This window comes from Podarcis cretensis (assembly GCF_951804945.1).
Source record: "Podarcis cretensis genome assembly, chromosome: 6".
Lineage (NCBI taxonomy): Eukaryota > Metazoa > Chordata > Lepidosauria > Squamata > Lacertidae > Podarcis > Podarcis cretensis.
In genome coordinates, this window is record NC_137175.1 from 29,293,012 (window position 1) to 29,316,819 (window position 23,808).

At 41.0% G+C, this 23,808-nt stretch overlaps 1 protein-coding gene across 6 annotated transcripts in view; it reads left to right on the forward strand.

Annotated features, from left to right (window-relative positions):
• The window catches only part of NCOA6 (nuclear receptor coactivator 6), a 39,208-nt gene extending 15,969 nt beyond the window's left edge, over positions 1-23,239 (forward strand). For all 6 annotated transcript variants that reach the window (XM_079978801.1, XM_079978798.1, XM_079978800.1 and 3 more), the window contains 9 exons: positions 225-1,040; positions 2,978-3,124; positions 4,117-5,236; positions 14,591-14,712; positions 15,062-18,019; positions 18,994-19,047; positions 20,594-20,633; positions 21,492-21,640; positions 22,609-23,239. In XM_079978801.1, coding sequence (XP_079834927.1) covers positions 225-1,040; positions 2,978-3,124; positions 4,117-5,236; positions 14,591-14,712; positions 15,062-18,019; positions 18,994-19,047; positions 20,594-20,633; positions 21,492-21,640; positions 22,609-22,655 — 5,453 coding nt within the window. In that variant the 3' untranslated portion in view covers positions 22,656-23,239. The remainder of the gene's footprint in view (positions 1-224; positions 1,041-2,977; positions 3,125-4,116; positions 5,237-14,590; positions 14,713-15,061; positions 18,020-18,993; positions 19,048-20,593; positions 20,634-21,491; positions 21,641-22,608) is intronic.
• The last annotated feature ends 569 nt before the right edge of the window (positions 23,240-23,808 follow it).

Genomic DNA, 23,808 nt, shown 5'->3' on the forward strand with positions numbered 1-23,808 from the left:
ATGTTGTTATTGCCTAGTCCCCATCTCTCGCAAAACAATTTTCACAAAAATATATGAAGTGTGGTAAAAAATTATTGAGAAATATCCTGAGCTGTGTGTGTGCGCACGTGTGTGTGTGTGTGTGCGCTTGCTTGTGAGGGACAGAAAGAGAATGCTTGTTTCTCTGAATATTACTAGAATAACTACAGACGATATTTCTTTTTCTTCTCCATTTCTTTTTATAGATTCAGTGGATCCACTTTTGTCAGGGCTAGCTATCCAACAGCAAAATCATCCATCTGGATCTGTAGTGCCTCAGCTCCATTCAGTACAGCCAGTTTCTGTTAATAGGCAAATAAACCCAGCCAACTTTCAACAGATGCAACCACAGCAACAATTGCAGCCACGGCCTCCTCAACAGCACCAGCAACCACAACAGGGTATTCGTCCTTCGTTCACAACCCCAACTCAGGTTCCAGTTTCTCCTGGTTGGAACCAGGTGCCTTCTGGAATAGTTCAGCCTCCTCCGTCGCAAGGCACAATGGGTACATTGACAGTTAACCAGGGCTGGAAAAAGGGCCCTTTGCCTGGACAAATACAACAGCAACTCCAAGTCAGACCATCTTTGGCAACGGTACAAACACCCTCCCATCCTCCACCCCCATACCCTTTTGGAAGCCAACAAGCTTCTCAGGCACACACAAACTTTCCTCAGATGAACAACTCTGGCCAATTTACTGCTCCTCAGATGAAGAATCTTCAGGGAGGGCCTTCACGGGTCCCTACACCACTACAACAACCCCACCTGACCAACAAATCTCCTGCCTCCTCTCCCTCCTCTTTTCAGCAAGGATCTCCTGCATCTTCCCCAACAGTTAACCAAGCACAGCAGCAGATGGGACCAAGGCCTCCCCAGAATAATACTCTCCCCCAAGGATTCCAACAGCCTATTAATTCTCCTAGCCGTAATCCTATGGTACAGCAGGGGAATGTACCTCCAAACTTCATGGTAATGCAACAGCAAAACCAGGGTCCACAGGGCTTACATCCCGGGCTAGGAGGTAAGTAATCATTTTATTGCAAAATATTTGTTCCTAGACTTTACAGCAAATTAATAAGTTACCTATGAACACTGAATTAATATGCAACACCACGTGAATTTCCTGTTGATATATTAAAGAATTGAACTGCTGAATAATGTTTGTCATTGTTTTTCCTGGACAGGTTGCACATGTTTATATGTTTTGTGTGTTGCCTTGCTATTACTATAAAAGCATAAGAATTGGAAGAAATATCACCTTGCCCAAACCAGTGCTTTGAGACAAAATACTGTAAATCTCTATTGCTTTCCTAACAGGCCATGTTTTGCTTGAAATCTTCCAAGGGAGGAGACACCGCAACATTATTAAGCCAATTGTACAGTTGCTGAAATAATTTTATAAATGGGAACTTTCCCTGTAATGTAAATCTATTGCTCATGTGTCCTCAGTTAATAATTAGTAATAAACAATTACTCAGTAGAAGAGTTTGATTATCATTTCTGGGTTAATAAGCTGAGATGTAGCGTTTTGGCTGTGTATGCAGCCGCTTTACTCCTCCCTTCATACTGAGAGCAAACAAACCAGGAATTTTTTTTGTTAACTAGTTTTCTGTTTCAAATGAACAAGCCAGGATATTTAGCCCTGGGCTTAATTTTGACACTATATCCTAGCTTGTTCTAAAGTTGTTAACCATAATTTCCCAATTTGGACAAAATGGAAAAATAGTCTGTTGAAGTCTTCCTGGTTTATTTTCTTGCTCATGCCTTAGGGTGCACGTGTAGTTAAAAAGCTTGTTATTAAGCAGTGATATGATTGTTCAAACATGGTTATTCTTTCTCTGATAGTGAAAAACATTATTAGCATTTCTAATCTTTTTTTTTTCTAGGTTGGGCAAACAAGCCTCTGATGACTTGACATAGTCATTGAGTCCATAGACAGTTTCTTTATACATCACAATTTTCACAGATTTGTGCTTAGAGTGGTTTGCCGAAAATCAGTCCGAATGCAATAATACGATAATTACAATATATAACTAAAATTACAATATTCCTATTGCGTTTCAACAGTTAATTTATTAAAATTTATCAAATTAAATTAAATTAGCACAAAGTTTACTAACAGACTAAATAATATTCCATAGAATCTCTAAAGCTAATACAGTCATACCTCATGTTGCGTCCGCTTCAGGTTACGTCTTTTCAAGTTGCGTCCCGTGGCAGCCCGGAAGTACCGGAATGGTTACTTCCAAGTTACGCCACTCACGCATGCGCAGAAGCGCTAAATCGCACGCTTCTGGATACAAACGCTTCGAGTTGCGGGTGTGCCTCCGGGACGGATTACGTCCTCAAGTCGAGGTTCCACTGTAATACAGTGGTGCCTCGCAAGACGAAAAGAATCTGTTCCGCGATTCTCTTCGTCTAGCGGTTTTTTCGTCTTGCGAAGCAAGCCCATTGATGGCTTAGCGGATTAGCGCTATTAGCGGCTTATCGGCTTTTAGCGGATTTAAGCGGATAAGCGGATAAGTGGCTTAGCGGCTTAGAAAAAGGGGGGGGGGAAGGAAAAAAAACCCACAGGAACTCGCAAGACATTTTCAGCTTGCAAAGCAAGCCCATAGGAAATTCGTTTTGCGAAGCACCTCCAAAACGGAAAACTCTTTCGTCTAGCGAGTTTTCCGTCTTGCGAGGCATTCGTCTTGCGGGGCACCACTGTAGTAGTAACTATTAACACCCCTATCCCAAAAAACCTTTGCATACATAGAGTCAAAAGACAAGACCACCCCACTCCATTTCTTCTGGCTGCTGCTCACTTATTAAGGCTACTGGGGATGGAGGGTGGAACATAGCCCCCCCCTCCCATTTTTCCTGCTTTATTATCCTCTTAACTGTATCATGATAAGAATATATTAATCAATGTTAATATACAATGCAATTAATAAACAAAGTTATTTTTCTGTCCAGGAATGCCCAAGCGTCTCCCACCTGGCTTTCCTGCAGGACAGGCAAATCAGAACTTCATGCAAAGTCAGGTGCCTTCTACAGCACCAGGGACACCTGCAAATAGTGGAACACCCCAATTGCAAACAAGTCAGAGTGTGCAGCACACAGGTCTGGTAGCTGAATTTTAATAGATTATTGGTCTGCTTTTCTCATTTATGGAAGCTCACTCTTCAAATGACAATACAGTGTTGTATCCAGCGGTGGTTTAGGAGTAGCTGAACTGCTTCCCCTAGTACAAGATGACACACTCAGTTTTTGCCAATCCCCCATACTAATTATAGCACTTTATGCCATATCCAATCTTGAGTGGCCCCTAACCTTCAAGGGAATTTTTTTGGGCGTGGTAGTGGGGAACATAGGAGGGATTGGTGAAAATCTGGTGCCTTACCTTGTGCAAGCACAAAGCCATCATTAGAGACATTCCACATTACTTGGCAAATGATGTTGTATTTTCAATAGTAGTAATTTTTGTATGTGTAGAAACGTGACTGCTGTGTTAAATGACACAACCGTCAACATCAAAAGTTAAGTTTATCTGAAAGGATAGTGCAATGAATTTAGTGCCATTTTGAAAAATTGCCTTCTTCTGTTTGCTGTTGTGGAGACAGTAAACAGCTGTCTTAGGTAAAGTAGGTGCAATAGAGGCCTTGGGTTTAGAGAGAGAAACACTGGGAAGACCAATTAGAGCCTTTCACCCTTTTGTAAAAAATATTTTGTTCATAGACAGTGCCCTGGAAACATTATAAAACCCTATTTGCCTTTCAGTAAAAGATTCTATATATGACTCTGCTGAATAATATATTATGCTGTTAACTTCTATTTGCTTTGCCCCCCTGTTCTAGTCTACCACTGATCTGTTACCTCTTTCTTTTGCATGTTCTGATCATGTATGATTGGCAGAAATGCTGTTAGAGAATAATTCTTAGGATTTCCAACATTCACAAATACTTTCAGACCATGTTTCAAATATTGGAATTTTGATAGTACAGTATTGTAAATGTTAAACACAGAGAAAATTTTCTGGACTAGTTTATTAATTTACATGCTCTTATACCAATTCAGTTTACAATTGTCTAACCTGAACTATTAAAATTTTTAAGGTGGTCAAGGAAATGGTCCTCCTCAGAATCAGATGCAAGTTCAACATGGCCCATCAAATATGATGCAGACCAACTTAATGGGTCTTCATGGAAATATGAGCAACCAGCAGACAGGTACCAGTGGAGTTCCACAAGTTAATATGGGCAACATGCAGGGACAACCTCCACAAGGACCACAATCTCAGCTAATGGGGATGCACCAACAAATAGTGTCCTCCCAAGGACAGATGGTGAACATTCAGCCTCAGGGATCTCTAAATCCTCAAAACCAGATGATACTTTCTCGAGCTCAGCTCATGCCACAAGGCCAGATGATGGTAGCATCTCAGAACCAAAATCTTGGTCCATCACAACAAAGAATGACACCACCCAAGCAGATGATTCCCCAGCAAGGCCAACAGATGATGGCTGCACATAATCAGATGATGGGACCGCAAGGCCAGGTGTTGCTGCAGCAAAATTCAATGATGGAGCAGATGATGACCAATCAGATGCAAGGAAATAAGCAGCCGTTCGGTGCTCAAAGCCAGTCCAATGTTATGACGGGGCCAGCTCAAATAATGAGAGGACCAACCCCCAATATGCAGGGAAACATGGTGCAATTCACAGGACAGATGATGGCCCAGCAAGGCTCTGTGAACAGCAATCCTTCTCAGGTTATGGGGATTCAAGGACAAGTTCTGAGACCCACAGGAACTAACCCTCACATGTCTCAGCAACTGGGTGATACCACCACTACTACAAACAGTGATGTGAACTTGACACAAATGCTACCTGATGTTTCTATGCAACAAGGAAACATGGTGCCTCCCCACTTGCAAGGGATGCAGGGAAACAACAATACACCAGGGAGCCATTTTGCTGGGCATGGGATGCCTTTTAGTACTCCTTTTAGTGGAGCTCAAAATGGGAATCAGATTTCCTGTGGACAAAACCCAGGTTTTCCTGTCAACAAGGATGTCACAATAACAAGCCCTTTGTTGGTAAACTTGCTGCAAAGTGATATATCTGCAGGACATTTTGGTGTGAACAGCAAACCGAACAATCAAAATGCCAATAAACCCAAGAAGAAGAAACCTCCAAGGAAGAAGAAAAATAATCAGCAAGTAGAACAAATTAAGTAGGTTTAACATTTTTGTTTCCTACACAACTGAACCAAGTTTGTTTCTATTTCAGTTGAACATAAGGTTTGCATTTGCTAGCAGTTCTTTTAAGTAAATACTTTTAATTCACAAAGCAATGCCAGTTTTGCAATTTACACCTCCATCCCATGCAGAAATAAAGAGAAGATAATTAAAGAAGTAACTTTACCAACAATTCATTCTGTGTTTGTGTTAGTTGTTAAGTTAGAACCCCAAGTGTTGTCACTCTTCAGGTGAAAACTCTTTTTTTAAAAATAGGGCTGATGTAGAAGTAACTCAGAAAAGCAGCACCAGAAAGAAACCTCAGTGACAGGTTTTTAGTTGAATTATAGGCACAATAAATGATTGAAGAGCACTTTCAGACATGCTACTACATGGTGTGCTTGTCACTGCTGAGGCTTTCAGTGCAGTCTACAGAATGATGAGAAATCAGGGCTGGCTATAGGAAGAGGAGTTTTTTGTATGGGGCTGTGCCTATGGACATTGCTGCCAAAATGCCCCAGACACAATTGGATCACAGCCAGCTAGTACACTCTCTTAACTTTGCTCCCACTCCTCTTTCCTTAAGTGCACATACCAGCTCTCCTTTCCCTGTCACTTACCATGGTGTTTCACACCATTTTTGCAGGCCAGAAAATATGCTTATATTGATAAATAGTATACTATTTCCTTCTCTATTTCACCTGGAAAAAAATTGCCAGACCAGGCCACATGAAAGCCACACTGCTAATGGGAAGGAGGCCTTGAGCCTTGCCTACCACTTGATGACACTTGCTGGATCATTGATGGGACAAATGACTGTTGCCCTGTTACTACATTAGGTAGAACTATATAAAAACAAAGTGTCTAGACTGTAACACAAATGATAAAACCTCATTTTCACAATTGGTTACATAACACTAACATGTTCATGAGTGGATTTGTTCAGTGGAGACAGTATTCCAGTATTAGAGTAATTCCTACAACAAAATGCTCATTCCATACAATGTGTTGAATTGTATGGTAGCTGTCCCAGAAATATTCTACTTACAGTAGGCCATAGGGCATTTAAGTGGGTCTCAGGATTGTGCTACCTGCCTCTGCACAAAGGAGTGAATTTGTGAGTCAGGATTTTCACAAATTTCCTAATTTCAACAGCATTTTTCCTCCTAAAAGGAACAGGAGAAAGTGGGGATCAAGTTTATGTCTGTATCTGTGGATGCCCTGGTCACATGATTTCCTGCATGCAGTGTTTAGTAGGCCACAGTTCCATAGTTCACTTTTCTACCTTATTACATGTAATGAAAAATGTTGTGATAGAAAGTATCAATCATTAAAAATTGAGAACATACATTTAGATTTTCAGAATATAATAATAGATTGCAGTGTATGGCTTTTCATTATAACACATTAATAGGAAACGACACAATTATAAGAAAAGATATTATTTTCTGAATTCTGTTGTTGTTATGACTTGGGGGGGAAAGCAAGGTTGCCTGTTTTTATAAATGGGTGATGGTCACATGGTTTTTTCATGGGTGGCAGAGAAATGCACAGCATCAATCTTTAAATGTATCTTTTAAGTCCACAAGGCCACATGGACCTCTGAGATTTTGACCATAGTCAAACAGTCAAGCCTTCCCCAACTTTGTACTCTACAACTGTTTTGGACTACAGCTGCCATTAGTCCAAGCCGGCATAGTCTGTAAGCCAAAACAGTCGAAAGGGACTTGGTTGGGGTAGGCTAGCTTAGTCTGTTGCAATACAGGCAATGAATACAGCTGTTCATGTGATCATAACACTGTTGTCTGCTGTCTGACTTTTAAGTTGACTGTGGCTTTTACAAACTTCTGTCACCTTCAGACTCCTTCAAAAACACCCTAACACTCAGCAACTTCCAGTGTTTGAAGTGCTTTGTGTATTGCTAAACCTTGGCGCACTTGTAAGATACACTAGTATTATTGCTCTTACTGTGCAAACTGTGGGGCAAACAATGAGAAATTAGGTACTTGACCAAGACGGGTCCCCAGCTATGTGATGTCAGTACAACTTAAACTTCCAAATAGATTACAAATATTTTTCAAGTTAGCCTCTAGTGTAGGTTGTGTTTAGTTGGGGGTCAAGAAAGGGAATAAGCTGAAGAACATGGAGGGGGAGAGCTGTCTTTGTTGTGCAAAGAGCTTGATTTTGTAAAGTTTCCTTATGCAACTAATGACGTTCCTGACATTCTCTGTAGCTTTTGAAAAGAGAGTCTAAAGTCAGTGATGTGTTAAACTTAGTGGCTTGTATTGTATTGTATTGTATAGTATGGTTTAGATAGTAGTAGGCCTTTCTAAACCTTATAGCACTGGAAGGAATCGTTGCTTTCTCAAGAATGACATCACAAGAACAATATAAGTTGCACTTCTTACATAGCTGTGTTAAGATATCACTCAGAGACCTCTGTATGCATTTCCCATATCCCCTATCAGTCCCTTCTGCTTAATCACAGAATGCAAACTTGCAGCTCATGTTCCTTGACTGAATAGGAGCACAGCAGAAGAACATACTTAAGGCAGGGGTGAGGAACCTTCAGTCCACAGGCCAATCTCAGTATTTTATGGGTATCACTGCACTCAAGAAAAACCCCAGTCACAGATGAGCTGCAAAAGCAGGTTTTTTAGTCACTAAAGATATGAAAGGTATGCATAGGCCTCCTATTTCATGTAGCAGTCTAGCGTAGGTGAGCGCCAATGTGAAAGCACTGGATCAAGCTTATAGTAAACAATACGGAAATTGTGTAGTTTTAATATCCTGTTGCTAATTGCTAATACGCTGTGCTAATGAAATTAGCGTAGCATATATGTAACAGTCGTGTAAGTTCTTTCTCTCTGGGTGGAAATACAAAAGTAGCTTATCAAGCTTTTTCACTCCTTTAGGAAACTTGTTTGAAGCAGAACATAGCAAAACAGTTATCGGGAGGGAATTGATTAGCAGTTTGTAGATTCTGAGACAAAAGGAAAATCTGGTACAAGTAATTGAGATTATTAAAATAACTTGATAAAGAGCAATAATCTGTGGCAGGCATCAGAGATATGATGTTGTTGGAGGTAAAGAAGTACAGTGGTGCCCCGCAAGACGAACGCCTCGCAAGACGGAAAACCCGCTAGACGAAAGGGTTTTCCGTTTTGGAGGCGCTTCGCAAAACGAATTTCCCTATGGGCTTGCTTCGCAAGACGAAAATGTCTTGCGAGTTCCTGCGGGGTTTTTTCCCTCCCCCCCCTTTTCCTAAGCCCTAAGCCGCTTATCAGCTGATCCGCTGATTAGCTGCTTATCAGCTGATCCGCTAAAAGCCGCTAAACCGCTAATAGCGCTAATCCGCTAAGCTGTCAATGGGCTTGCTTCGCAAGACGAAAAAACCGCTATACGAAGAGCCTCACGGAACGGATTAATTTCGTCTTGCGAGGCACCACTGTACAGTTGATGGAGTAAGAAACTTCCAGAGTGATTTCTCCTTTCAGTTGAGACTTCTGTGCAGTTCATTTATTGATTAATATGCATTAAACCAAGAAACCCATACCTTATAACTGATTGTTAACATTCTGGGTCTCCTGATTCTGCTTTCTTATTTCACTGGTACACTGGAATTTTTGATATATCATGAGAGCATTAGAACATATATTTGTGGTTGTTAACAGCTTTAGTGCTTTGTGCCTCTCTCTGCAAACTGGTAATGGCAACAGTAGATGACATTGCTTGCTAAAGCTTATTGGATAGGTTTGCTTTTGTAGATGCACAAATGTTTCCCTGAAATAAGCAAGTTTGACAACATTTGAACAATTATCTCAGAGGTTGTATGCTGCCCTTTCAACATAAGCATAATCAGAATGAGAAAACAGTCAGAGGTCTCTTTTCCGAGTTTTTAAGATAAGCATATTTGTTTGTTTATTAAATATATATCCTGTTCTTCCCCTAAAAGGAGCCTTCATGTATTCTAGATTGGAGAGGGTAGCACAGTGACTATTAGTGGCAAAAAATTATAGCTGTTTGGGGAAAGAAATTTCTCCCACCACCACTGTACCTGCTTCAGATGAAATACTATAAAATAAATAAATATAACACTTGAAGCGAAGTAAAACATTACTGAAAAAAATAAGCAAGCAAGTTGCTCCACATTCTATTACCACACATTTATATAGGCACACACAGCCTCTACTTCCAGCCATGCAGCTTACACCTACTCTCCTAATGGGTTTCAGTCCAGAATTGGTTCTACTGCTTCTGGGAACAATGGCTGAGAGGGAGACAACAGAGAATCGGAGAGTGACCCCAACAAGATCTGAGCAACGAAAGAAGAGGTCATAAACTTGAATAAAGTTAAATTTTCACACTTTGTTCTGAATTTAATTTGATCCCCTCCCCCCCCAAAAAACCCCCTGGAATTCATTGGCAATGATTTTGGTGGTGGCAGAAAAAAAGATTGTGTGGATACAGGTGAAAGCTAGAGCATTTGTATAAAGCTGTTGACAATTTCCAGTTCCTAATACTTTCCACACTTAAATATACCTGAACAGAAGATAGCACATTCACTGGAGTTCTTACCATACACAGAATTGAGATTAAATTAGTTTTAAAGTTAAAAAACCTATTTTGAAGCATATGATCCCTTTTTTGATTTTATTTGTTTAATGTTTCCTAAGAAGTCAATAGTGTGTTTTAGATTGTGGAGGAAAACTACCAGAACAAAACTTTTCCATTTGGTCAGAAACCTGGCTGCGATTTCTACTACGGGAAACATGGTGCAGATATATACATAGGTAAATGTAAAGTGAAAGTGCCCTATCCCCACCCCGCTGGCCAACTTTCTGTTTGGTGAGTATGGCAGAAGTGAAAAAAAAATCACTAGAGGAAAGTGAAAGAGTAAGAGAGAGAATATCTCAACCAGTATGTTTCAGTGTATGATTACAGTTGATATAGGATGGTGTGCATGTGAAGAAACTAATTTTACTAGCAAATACAGCACACCCACTTCTAATTCTGCACCCTTCTCCCTTTTCAGCCTGCTTAGGATTTCTTCAGCAAAAAAAATGTTAGCCGAAGAGTTTTATGGAGGCACTAACTTTTTACTAACTCTTCCTCCCTCCTGACTGCGGAAGAGAAAATTATGGACATACCCTGTCTTCTAGACCTTTTCTATCCCTGTCCTTTTGGCAATCCATAGAATCAAAGGCCTTTCTGCCACTTTTTTTTTAAAGCAACCTCAAACCCAGCAAGGTTAAGTTTCAGTAAGATCACATGGCTATGTACTGATTAGGCATGTCTTCTTTTGTTTTTTAAGCAAATCCTAAGCCATGACCAAAAATGTCCGATGTATAGCCCACTAATAATGAAAGGAGAATGCATTTACCGGTATGTATTACTGAGTAAAACAATGAATGGAGATGGTAAGAGATAGAACAGTAGAGCAGGTTTGATGTCCAGTTTTAACCACAAATAAGTTGAAAACACTTAACTGGAATTTTGCAAGTGTGTGATTTTAGGACTCTGACAGAGTATAGAAATCCATCGGTAAAAAACCTAGAGTTCATTAAAGGTATAGGGTTATAGCCATTCATGAAACAGACTTCCATGTGTTCAACAGAACTTCCCCTTGCTTTCCTGCAGCCCCTTGTACACCCTCAAAATCTGATTCAATGGGTTAGGGGACCCTGTGGAGCAGATTTAGGATGTGCATGTGGGGAGAGGAAGGAGAAGTCCCATTGTGTGAGCAAAAAAATTTCTTGAGCATTGTTAGACACAACCCATAAGGATTAGGGCAGATTAAATGTGAAAAAGCAAGGAACATTGTCCAGCACAGTAGCCTTAAAGATATGGGGTGATACTCAACTATTTTTTTCATTCAGAGTTGACTCATTGAAACTAAACCATGACTAAATTAGGTGTATTAATGTCAAACTCTGCATAAACGTGAGTGAATGCCAGCCCCAGTACGATGCAAAGTTGCAAAGAGTACTGAGACTCAGTTTTCAGATGGCACATGCTTGACAGCCATGTGGAATTTGGACAGGTGAGCACTGCAGTTAATGTTAGGGCAGGGAATTTGGGGAAGACAAAACAAAATATCCATTGGGTGACATCTAACATCACTCACATGACAGCATGTCTGCTTCCCCATGGCTCTGCATTCCCATGTGTTCTGGAAGGTCTCTCAATCCTCAAATAAATATTGGGGGATCGTGGTGCCAAGTGCGAGAGGCAGAAGAGCAAAAAAGTCCTGTTACACAAGTGCAAGTCTCTTGTGCTGAGAGATTAGCACCCATTGCTTGCTTTTAAATCTAACAACACCTTAAAACATCTCATGTTTGTATTGTGCTTTGTTTGCTTCTGGAAATGATATGTGAATAAGCATTTTAAAAAACTAATAGATTGCAGCAGGAGTTTTCGCAAGTGAGAGTATTACTTCATCAGAGGCATGATGAAGAAACACTTGCTCTCAACAGCTTATAAAATATTGTGATGATGCAATAAAAGAGCCTCTCTTTTGGTGTAGTAAGGCTGTTTATAATCTCTGCTACAGCAGACTAATATGGTTAGTCTCCTGGAACCTTCCTTTGAGACAAATACTTTATTTTGTTCAGGTTTAAACTTGGAAGATACTATATCCAATAAATTCATGTAGAACTGGCAATACATTTCTGTTACATTTATTAATGCATGGCTAGCCTACATGGTACTCATTTTGGACTGCAACAATTGGCTAAGGCTGATAGGTGTTTTAGCCCACAACATCTAGTGGTCACTGCATTTGCTAGCCCTGGATTATCCCATGTTTCAGAATTGTCTACTGAGCATTCATTCTGATTTGTTTGCAGGGAGCAGGGTCGACCCACCCATGAGATGAGGTGAAGCAGTTGCCTCAGGCAGCAGTTCTGACCTCCAAGGAGTGTGTCACTGCAGTGTGCCACCACCTATTCCTCTCCAGCCTCCTTTTACTCCCCCACTGCATTCAGCGTAGGGGGTGGCAGAGGAGGAGGAAGAGCCAGGTGGCATATTCAGTTTTGCCTCAAGGAGCAAAACATCCTGGGCCAGCCCAGGTAGGGAGGTTAGATACTGTTATGTCAAGCAAATCTTATCGCGCAATTCCCAGTGCATTTTCCCATCACTTTCCTTATTGCAAAAAGTTCAGTTTTGGGGGTGAGAAAGCAGGTTTGTTGTGCAAGAACAACATATCCACTTTAATTGTGCAACCTAAATTTCCTAGTCAGTTTGTGATTGAAAATAGTGGCACTCTGGAAGAATCCGTGGTGGATATGGAAATGGGGCAGATTTCTGTGCAATTGTGTTTGTATGTCACAGAGTGTCTGATAACTCTGTTCATTCTCAGTGGGGTTCAGCTGGTTTTCCTTTTGAAACCACTTCCTCTTGGTCCCTCCACATGCCTTGGGGTAGTCATGTGGAATTTTGGGGCTAGTATCAAGTAGGGATTTCAGTGCTAATCTCTACCACTGATTTCCAAGGTTGCAGGAGTATAAAAGACATAGAGTATATGCCACTCTCAGTAATTGTGTTTACCCTAGAAATGCTCAGCATTTTTCTTGCTATAACAAATTTCCTGGTTTTTCCCCCACTTTTTTTGTATTTTGCATGAAATGAGGAGGGAAGTTGTCCATAGAGATAAGACTTCTCAATTGTAACTTCCCTGGGTAACTTCTTTATCCAATTTCCTAGTTCTAAAGCAGAGCTACAAAGGATGTAGAAAGTTGGGGATACATGAGCTAGCTCTCTTAATAGACGCGCTAAAAGTGAAATTTACAGAAAGCTTGTAATGTGTAACATTGACATGCGAGTCAGCATCCCTGTTGCCACATCAAAGGGCTTGTGATCAGTTTGCGGAGAGGCAGGGCTCAACAGCAGCTGTTTTATTTGCAGAGAAATAGGCAGTGATTAGAGTGAACAGGAAATTTGATGGTGAGAGGTGGGGAATTCTCAGGCCTCACCCTTCCCCTGGATCAAAGGCTATATCAGTGGTTCTGTCTCACTGGCTTTTAAAGTCTAATTGGGAAAAACTAATCATGTCCTATGCAGGCCATATCACACTGGGTCGGAAACTGTATTGCTGTAGCGTACAAGACAGGAGATGGCTGGCTTACAGTGATTCTGTTGTGTGTATTGTTACTTCACTCCCAAATCTAAAAATAACAGCTTCATATGTGGTGAATGGCCTTCAAAGGGAAGATCCACAGCTCAGTGGATAGAGCTTGTGTTTTTTCAAGGTGCCAGGTCTATTATCTTTATCTGACATCTCTTAAAAGCAGCTTTCCCTAACCTTGAGTCCCCATATGTTTAACTAAATGCCTGTCAAATCCAGTCAGCGTTGCCAAGGGGCAGAGACGATCGGAATGGTAGTCCCAACATCATCTAGGGACCCAAGGATTGCTTAAAGCTATCTTAAATGCTCATGGGTTGCAGAACTGGAAAACACCAAACATTTCTGCCTGAAACTGGACAGCTGCTGGCTTCATAGGCAATATTAGCCGAGATGGACCATTTTCTGATTCAAGACTGACTAAACTTGGTGATTCTAGTCCAGAGTCTGTTTCAGTCATATTTGATAACCAAATATTTTTATCATTGTCATTTGTCTCATGATGGAAGGTTCTTAAAGATTTCAGTAATTCTAATTTGAAGTGGTATTAGCCTCCCTGCTTCACCTGAGCGACTATGGCTGCAATCCTAAACACATTTACCAGGGCGTAAGCACCATTGAACATGTTGGAAGTTGCTTCTGAATAAACTTGAGCAGGCTTTTGCCATATTCTGCATTACATTTTTTGTGCTTTGGCCTAAAAATGGGAGACACAGTTGAGGCTTGAGGGGAATCCTGAGCAAAGGTAGCTACAAGGTAGATAAAGAGTCCTTTTTGCTTCTTACCTGATATAAGTATTTTGAGATCTAGGGCTGAAAAATAACTCTGCCTTAAACTAATGAACAAAATAAGCAGTGACCTTGGTTGTTAATACTACTTGTGTCCAGAGGTGGTTGTATGTTACACCAGCAACATATTTAGGGTGCTGCAGGTGACTCCTCTACACAGGGCACTGAGGCGAGGCGGCACTTGAGTTCCCACTATGTGTAGTGCACTTGAGAACATGCACAGAATGGAAGGAAAGAGTGGGGAAGGCACCAAATAAATATTCAGCCAAAGTCCGCCCCTGGTTACACACAGCTGGCTATAATATCAAAAGTATGGTATAAGAGAAATGCCATGAATGTGCTATACTTCCCCCATTGTATAATGTAATGAATTTCAGCTTACTTTCTTTTCTTTAAAAAAGAACTCAAACTGCATTAGTCATACACATTTCTGTCTTTAGTGCTTCAGAACCACGCCCGGCAGGCCTTGAAGAGTCAGATCAGCCACCATTACCAGGAGAGCAAGGTATAAATTTGGATAACACTGGACATAAGCTTTCGGACTTCACAAACAGGCCACCAGGTGATGAACATGTTTTCATTATTTTTAATGTACTCTTTATATACAATATTATCATTTACTGTGCTTCACTCATTGCTTATTAAGACTGAACTTAAATTTGGTATTCCTACTGCTTGTAGGTACACTGACAGGGACTGCATCACATGTTAGTTAATCGGGTCCATGTAGCATATCTTCACCCACTTCAAACTTATTTTATTGTTTTTTTTCAACAAAACAAACATTACATTGTTATCCAGTATCACAACTTGCATTCCATATTTGCCATAACTCGACAATACAAAAGAGGCCAGTTTTAGTGACATCTTGCAGATTTTTGATAAAAGAATGTTTCGATTTATCTCTATAGGCTACCCAGCCCAGCCAATGGAACAAAGAGCTCTTCAGCAAATACCTCCTCAGCTTTTGCAGCATGGACAACAGCAGCAGCAGCAGCAGCAGCAGCCGCCCACACCTCAACAGACACAGTCTCAGCAGCAACAGATGATGATGATGCTCATGATGCAGCAAGACCCTAAATCTGTCAGGCTTCCTGTTTCCCAAGGTGTCCATCAACCTAGAGGCCCTCTGAATGTAGACTCACAAAGAATGTCAATGCAGCAGGGGGGCAACATGTCGGTGATGGTTAATCTTCAAGGTCCTGGTTCAGTGCCTCAATCTCCTGACAAGCAAAGGATCCCAATGCCAAACAACCAGCCTCTTGTGAACAGTGCACGAAAGATGGTTTACCCAGATAATGCACAGAATCCAACCAGCTCTCCACTGGGAGAAGTTTCATCAGTGCCCTCTGTTTCAGAAGGAAATGGGCCTGAAGTCCCTTTAGCATCTGGGCCTCAAAATAATATAGCACCCCACTTAGTAGTTTCACAAAACCAGTTAATGATGGCAGGGCCAAAACCTGGACCTTCTCCAATGTCAGCTCCCCAAGGCACAAGCCCTCAGCAGCAGTCTAATTCTCTTACTGGCCCTCACCCACATCATTTTCAGAATGTTCCTACCACATCACAAACATCGAGACCCAAAACTCCAAACAGGGCAAGTCCGAGACCATACTATCCACAGACTCCCAATAACCGTCCACCAAGCACAGAGCCATCAGAAATAAGTTTGTCTCCAGAGAGGCTCAATGCTTCTATTGCAGGCCTCTTTCCTCCTCAGATTAATATTCCTTTGCCTCCCAGGCCCCATCTTAATAGAGGATTTGATCAGCAGGGTCTTAATCCAACCACTTTGAAGGCTATTGGGCAAGCACCCTCAAATCTTGCAATGAATAGCCAATCAAGTTTTGTTTCACCACAAGCACATAAGTTGGACTCCATGGCTATTAATTCAGGAAAGCAAACCAATGCTTGTGGGGCAAAGCGAGCCAGTCCAAGTAACAGCAGAAGGTCCAGTCCTGGATCCAGTAGGAAAACAACACCAAGCCCTGGGAGGCAGAACTCAAAAGCAACCAAGTTAGGTTTGACATCTCAGCAGAATCCAGGGCTCATGCAAAACATAGATTTACAAAGAAGTATGATGGTCGGTCCAGCCTCTTTGCAAATGCCTACGCCTGGAAGTTTTCAGAATAATGGTATGATAGCTGCCCAGAATCCTGCAATCCCTGTATCAGTCATGAGTGGCATTCCTGAGGATAATAAAGATGGCTTTAGCGCCCCCCAAGAGAGTGTGTGCCAGAATATGCAGGTTGCCCCAGTGAACAAAGATCAGCGCAACATTGAGCTGAAAGGCGTTCCCAGCCAAGAAATTAAAATACTGGTCCATGAAGAGCAACAGAAGAGGGAGGTCCCTCCTATAGAATCCAACAAGCTTCCCAGTCTGGAAGAAAACAAGAATCTTATCTCTCCAGCTATGCGGGAGGCACCAACATCCTTAAGTCAACTTCTTGACAATTCTGGGGCTCCTAATGTTACCATTAAACCTCCTGGTCTCCCTAGCCTTGAAGTGCCTCCACCAGTGACTTATGCAGATGAATTCAAAAAGATTGCTGCCATTCCTCCTCCCCAACAGGAGCCTCCTTCTAGTAAAGACTCTGTCTGTTCCCTAAGTTTACCTGCAAATACTGAAGCCTGTTCAACTCAAGTGCAACAAGATCTGGGTGACATAAATTCAAGTGTTTCCCAGAATATTTCTCCAGTAATACAGAGGCCTGTTAGCTCTGCTTCTATTTCTACATCACTCCCACCCAATCAGATAACAGTATTTGTAACTTCCAACCCTATTACATCATCATCTAACACGCCTGCATCATTGCCCTCTCATCTACAGTCTACATTAATGCCTGCTGTCGTCACCATGCCTAGTGTTGGCAATAAAGTTATTGCTTCTGAAGGACAAACAACAGTTCAGTCCAATGCTCGGCCTCAGTTCATTACGCCAGTTTTTATAAATTCATCCTCAATAATTCAGGTTATGAAAGGATCCCAGCCAAGTACAATTCCTGCAACCCCAATGACTTCTAATTCTAATTTAATACCACAGTCTGTTGCAGTTGTTGGCCCTTTGCATTTGTCCCAGAATATAAAATTCTCATCAGGGCCTGCTCCTCCTTGCTCGTCTTCTAATACTCCTATCTCAAGTATACCAACAAGTCGGCCAGTGGTTATTAATTCATTGCCATCTCCTATTCAGCTTCCTTCTCCCTCATTAATGGCTCCTTCAAGCACTTCTCCGCATCCTTCCATTCAGCAAGTCAAAGATTTCAACCCAGAGGAGTTAAGTTCTCAGACGTCAACATCTGATTCAAATGCTGAAGCAACCTCACAGCCTGGAGCTGTGGCCTCCCCATCTGGTGATCAGAGCCCTGGATCTTCCGTCAACAGACGAAGTCCAGTTTCATCTACAAAGGGAAAAGGGAAGGTGGACAGAATTGGTCAGTTTTTGCTGACCAAAGCTTGCAAGAAAGTCACAGACTCAGTTGACAAAGGGGATGATCAATACGGTGTGGAAGGAGAAGTGGAAGGTCAAGGACAAGACATTTCAATCATCAACAGTCTGGAAATGGAACAGTTACCAGTAGAACTAGAAGACAATATGGTGGCCTCTCCGGGTCCCACTCTTTTGAAACAAAGCACTTCCGGAACTGGCCATTTAAGTGCTAGTACTACTGCCGCTGTATCTCTAAGCTTACCAGGTAGCACTCCTTCCACTAACGTTCTTTCAGTTGTAACCACTCCAGTGATCTCTGACATCCTAACCACAATTCCAAGCACTAATGGTAACACCTGCAGTTTACCTGCGGAGCAGGTTGGGATTGGACCAGAAGATGAGAAAACAGAAGACCATCATGAATCGCCACAGAATAAGGGTATGTACTCATAAACATATTGGGCTGTTATTCCATTCACTCTGTCGCCAAGAATCCAATTCTGCAAATATGAATTAAGGATGGGTCATGGTGACGAGGAAGGAGTTGTGTGTGGGCATGTGTGTGTGTGTTGAGGCCTAGAACAGTAGAACTGGAACAACTGGAAGAAGGAATCTCTTACAATAAGCTTTGTTTCTCAAGTTAATGTAACAATACAATATTTAAACATTGCTTTAAAAAGCATTTTAGTCAAAGTATTGCAAATCCCTCTGATCGAGCGTTAGTAATGATAGCAGTGCAATAGCATTTGTATAACGTATTGAACAACACTATTCAAATGATGAATTCTGTTCTAGAGTGTAATCTGAGAGCCTTCCAAATTTATTGCTTCTGCAGCATAGTGGAAAGATCTTTATATAATGCCTCTGACTCCTCTGGTTTCTCACTTGTCTCAGGTTCATTTGTCCTCTGTAACAAGTAAAATAATGTGATGTGTATTTGAAAAGACATACCTCTGATGAACAAAGTAACATATGAAGAAAGCTAATCCAAATGTTCCATAGATACTGGGGATATTGGAAATGTCTGCTTTTATACTAAATTTTGTAAATAAACCGAACACTATAATAATGGATCAAAGTGAAATCAGTGCATAGAATTGGCATTCCATAGTATCCATGTTTATACAATAGTCCCCCCCCCCCATTGCTTAAACAAGATACTAAGAAAGCCTTAAATGCTTTGGGGGGGGGATTTTGTTTTATTGTTTTCAGATACTTTTGTCTCCTTGACTTATTGGGCTATCAATGATATACCTTTAGTTTTCTGCTTAGCATAGGGTTTTCCACTTTGGGGACATTCATATCTTGCAGTGTGATACAGAACAGTCTGTATTTTCCAGATATTTGTATTCCTTGTTTGTATTTCTTAAGACTGAAAAGTGCATTGGTAGCTTCTTATCTATCTTGTTTCAGCCTCTTTATCCCAGACTCCAATTGCAACACCAGAAAGTAGTGTTCAAAGAACAGGTATGTTTTCCCTTAGACTAAATAGCATATATGTTTATAGGGAAATATATATGTGCATAAAACTCTTCCCTGTATTTTATGTTACCTGCAAGATGGAGTTTTAATTTATATTGAAAGAAATACTGTATGTAGTCACAGTATTACACTGAAGAGTTCAAAAATAATGTATCACATGGACACTGTTTTGACACTGGTCAGAGCAAAGGGAGTGTACTGCAATAGTTTGCAGCTGTTTTAGTTTTGGATTGTTTATGCACAAATTATTTTAAAATGAGCAATAAATTTAGGAGTTATGGGGATGAGATTAGAAGCAGTTTATCACAAGGTAAAGAAGAACCTGAATTAAGTTGGTTATGTCTGCTGTTTGGGGTGAGGAGCGATAGACATTCTGTTTTTCAGAGGATGATCTGGGGAACACTATCTGATCTCATCTCAAGTGATCAAGCTCCATAATAAAACTGGCAGCATCTAGCAATATGGACATTGCAGTTATACTCAAAATTCAAAGCTAAATGTAACAGTGATAAAACATTACAAGTTGAAAGCATGCTTTCTTTTCTTTAAAAGTAGGTAAATGTATTCTAGTGAACCGTCAGCTTAACACACATTTAACTAGTGCACATTCAGCTTTAAGTGTGGGGCAAAAATAAAAAATAAAAACATCAGGAAGGGGGTGGGGTTTCAGGAAAAATGACTTTGGCAGTCCCACCTCCCCTTGAACCCAATGGGTTTTGACTATACTACACATGATTTTGGCTTTAGGTATGATCCCTGGAACGTAACCCCTGCATAAGTTGCAGGCTTACTGTACTACACTTTGATTAAAAGTTGACAGGGTTGCACTTTATCTGATCTCTGCTTAGTTTATAGCACTTACTTAGACAGGGAATGGGAGTTGGTAGGGGCAGAAGTGTTGCAAAGATGATCTGGTGAATTGTGCATATCAGGCCCATTGAAGTCTGAAGTGACCTCCATTTCCTTAGATCAAGAATTATGTGATACATGATGAGGCTACTAATATCTACTTAGATTTTTCATGATGAAATATTGCTAGTATTATAAAGGTAAAGGTAAAGGTACCCCTGCCCGTACGGGCCAGTCTTGACAGACTCTGGGGTTGTGCGCCCATCTCACTTAAGAGGCCAGGGGCCAGCGCTGTCCGGAGACACTTCCGGGTCACGTGGCCAGCGTGACATCGTTGCTCTGGCCAGAGCCAGAGCCAGAGCCAGAGCCAGAGCTGCACACGGAAACGCCGTTTACCTTCCCGCTGGTAAGCGGTCCCTATTTATCTACTTGCACCCGGAGGTGCTTTCGAACTGCTAGGTTGGCAGGCGCTGGGACCGAGCAGCGGGAGCGCACCCCGCCGCAGGGATTCGAACCGCCGACCTTTCGATCAGCAAGCCCTAGGCGCTGAGGCTTTAACCCACAGCGCCACCTACCTATCACTTATTCTCAGAGGAGCAGTTAGATTTCTTAATGATACCCATTTTCTTTTCTTTTCTATATGCTTCAGCAGTAGAATAACCCCTCCATTTATCTTTTTCAGAACTGGAAGCAAATTCTGCAATTATTTCTGGCCTGGTTACGTAAGTAATTCACTATGGAATGATAGTAAAGGAGAAATAATTTCTGTTCTTGGTTTATGTAGAAATGTGTATTACATAACTTTAAAGCGTTATGTAATTTCTCTCTCCTTGGCCTTGTAGAAATCTGCCTAACACAGAGGAAAAGTGCAAACTGGTGGCTGATTCCTGCAAAGACTTGCATGTGAACCTAATTTAGCATCCTGCATTTATTTCAGTTAGTGACATAGGTTAGGGCTCCTATGAAAGCAAGAATGCATCTTCCCAGGGTGTGCTAATTGTATCCAACGTTAGTCCTACGCAGAGCAGATCCATTCAAGTTAATAAGCATGCCTTTCTTAGGTTCATTAATTTCAGTAGGTCTACGAGTAAAATTTAGCTAGATAGAACCCATTCTGTTAAATAACCTAACACTCATAATTATACCTTTCAGTCAAATGTACTGAACTATACAGTCTTCGCCTAGACTGGACCAAACCATCTAGGACTAAGGGCTGAACGTTCTCCCTTTGGTTCTTTTCTCAAAAGACCAAAATGCATCTTGCCTGGCTTTTCTGTGGCTTTTCTGTGGCAAGATCATTTTGCTTCCAAATAATGATACTTGACATCCCTTCATTTTAAAGAGGAATGTAGTTTCTGGACACTAGTCCTGGCACTGTGTTCCATATGTTCAAATGACCGGACCTATGTTTTTATTTATAAAAGTAGCTCTGTTCTTGGTTCCTTGTATTGTCACCTACTAATATTTCTTGAAGCATACAAAGCAAGAAACTTTAGTGCTGATGTTGCAAGGCTATCTTCCTGTTTTTCTTGTACCATGAATTGTATGTTAACACACAGCTCTTGTATCACTTTTATCAGAAATGAGCCGAAGGAGAGCTGCGAAAAGGCTAAAACTCCAAGCAGAAGAAATTCAAGGACGGAGGAATCTTCAGCAGTGCAGGAGACTGTAGAGAATGGGCAGCGCAAGAGGTCCTCCAGACCAGCATCGGCATCCAGCACTGCAAAAGGTAAGATGCTCAGTTGTGTTCACCCAGTATGTTCCCTTTGGCTTAGAGTTAATTTAATGAGGTGTCAAAATTATAGAACTAGGAATGAAAAGGAAACAATTTTATTGCATCCAGTTTTATTGTTTTTTTACCTTTCTCTTCTCCATTCTGAAGGTCTTCTAAAATATTATATGCAGTGCCCATTAACACAGCAATTAGCTTGAAAAGTCACTTTGCAAATCTTAAATAGATGGAATATTTAAGGATTAGAAAATATTTTCACTCTAAAATATGAAAGGCAGAAGACAAAACCTTGCCTCTCTCTGCAAAATTGGTTTTGCAGATGAATGAATTTACTTATACTGTTCATGCTTGTCTGTAGACATCAGTACAGTGGTGCCTCGCAAGACGAAATTAATCCGTTCCGTGAGGCTCTTCGTATAGCGGTTTTTTCGTCTTGCGAAGCAAGCCCATTGACAGCTTAGCGGATTAGCGCTATTAGCGGTTTAGCGGCTTTTAGCGATCAGCTGTTAAGCGGCTTATCAGCGGATCAGCTGATAAGCAGTTTAGGGCTTAGGAAAAGGGGGGGGAAGGGGGAAAAAAACCACAGGAACTCGCAAGAAATTTTCGTCTTGCGAAGCAAGCCCATAGGGAAATTCGTTTTGCGAAGCGCCTCCAAAACGGAAAACCCTTTCGTCTAGCGGGTTTTCCGTCTTGCGAGGCGTTCGTCTTGCAGGGCACCACTGTATACATGAAAGCAAACTGTGCTGTTGCATCAGGTGTTCCCCAGCCTGGTGCCCTCCAGACAGGGCCGGTCCACCTGTGAGGCAAGATGTAAGACCATTTTCTGAAAACTTAGTAGACTGACTGGACAAACCTTAAAACAGAAAATATTAGTATGGTTAATACAGCATGATCCCCTTCTCCCTCTAGTTTATTTTTTATTTGTTTAATTAATAATCTTCCAAACTGCTTTCACCCCCCAACAGAAACAAATGCAAGTGTTATGCAGTCAAAAAGAAGAAAATCCAAATGAAGTACTGAGTGGATATTCAAGGCTTGTACATGTGTGAATTTTTTTACCGATAGCAGTTCTGAGCTGTGATTTCTCACTATATATAAAAAACAAACAAAAAACAAAAACTAAACAAAAACTCTAAAATTCTGTACAGTAATTAATTTTACTATGATCCTGTTCCCAGTAAATGCAAAGTTTCTTTTTTCTGAAGACTAAATGATGAGTTGGGGGAATCAGGTTATTTGTTAAATTCTCTGGTTTTATAAAGTCTATACATAGCACACTAGATTTAGCGTGTTGTAAAGAATCTGAGGAGATAATTGTAAATTTTTATCTACGTTTTCACTTTTCATAGGAGAAACTAGAGTACAGGGTTGTCATGTTTTTTTTAGATATAAAAATGATGTATTGTGCTGTTGGTCAAGTACTGTATGTGAATAGCAGTTAAAAGGGTTATATATGGCCCAATCTTGGAAATGTAAATAGTTTTATTATATAGTAGGCTTGATGTATTTGTTGTAGAAAAGGACCAGTGGAAAAAAATGAGAGAGTTTGTGAAATGTGGATTACCTAGTGCTCTAAATAAATGTCATCGATCTATATTTGTATTGTATGTTATTTAACACCAGCATCCTTTTACATTGGGTATGGGTTACTGGGGAGTTCAGGGACAACATCAGTAGGAGAAGTGCTTTCTAGTTCTGGAACCTCAATAACTTGTTAAGCCATGTTTTTAAAAAATATGAAGCAGCCGAACTCCTTGGTATCATAGGGCAGATCTATTCAAATCTCTCGTCCTTCACTGTCTTTGTTACTCCTTCCTTTACTTGGTTCACTTCCAGCCAGGCTTGTGATGTGTGGAACCAAGGATATAGGTCTAGAGCAATGTTTCCCAAACTTGGGTCTCCAGTTGTTTTTGGACTACAGCTCCCATCATCCCTAGCTAGCAAGACCAGTGGTCTTCAGAGTAATACTGTATACGTGACCATTTTCTGTTGGTTGTTGAGTGTTGGAACACTAGCTGAGCTATATCCTGTGTTTTGAGAGTGGAGGCTGCTTCTCAGGAATGCTTGCTTTCTGGGAACATTTAAAGCAGTAGTAACCAATGTGGAACTCTCCACATGTTGTTGGACTACAACACCCATCATTCTCAGCCAGCATTGCCAGTAGT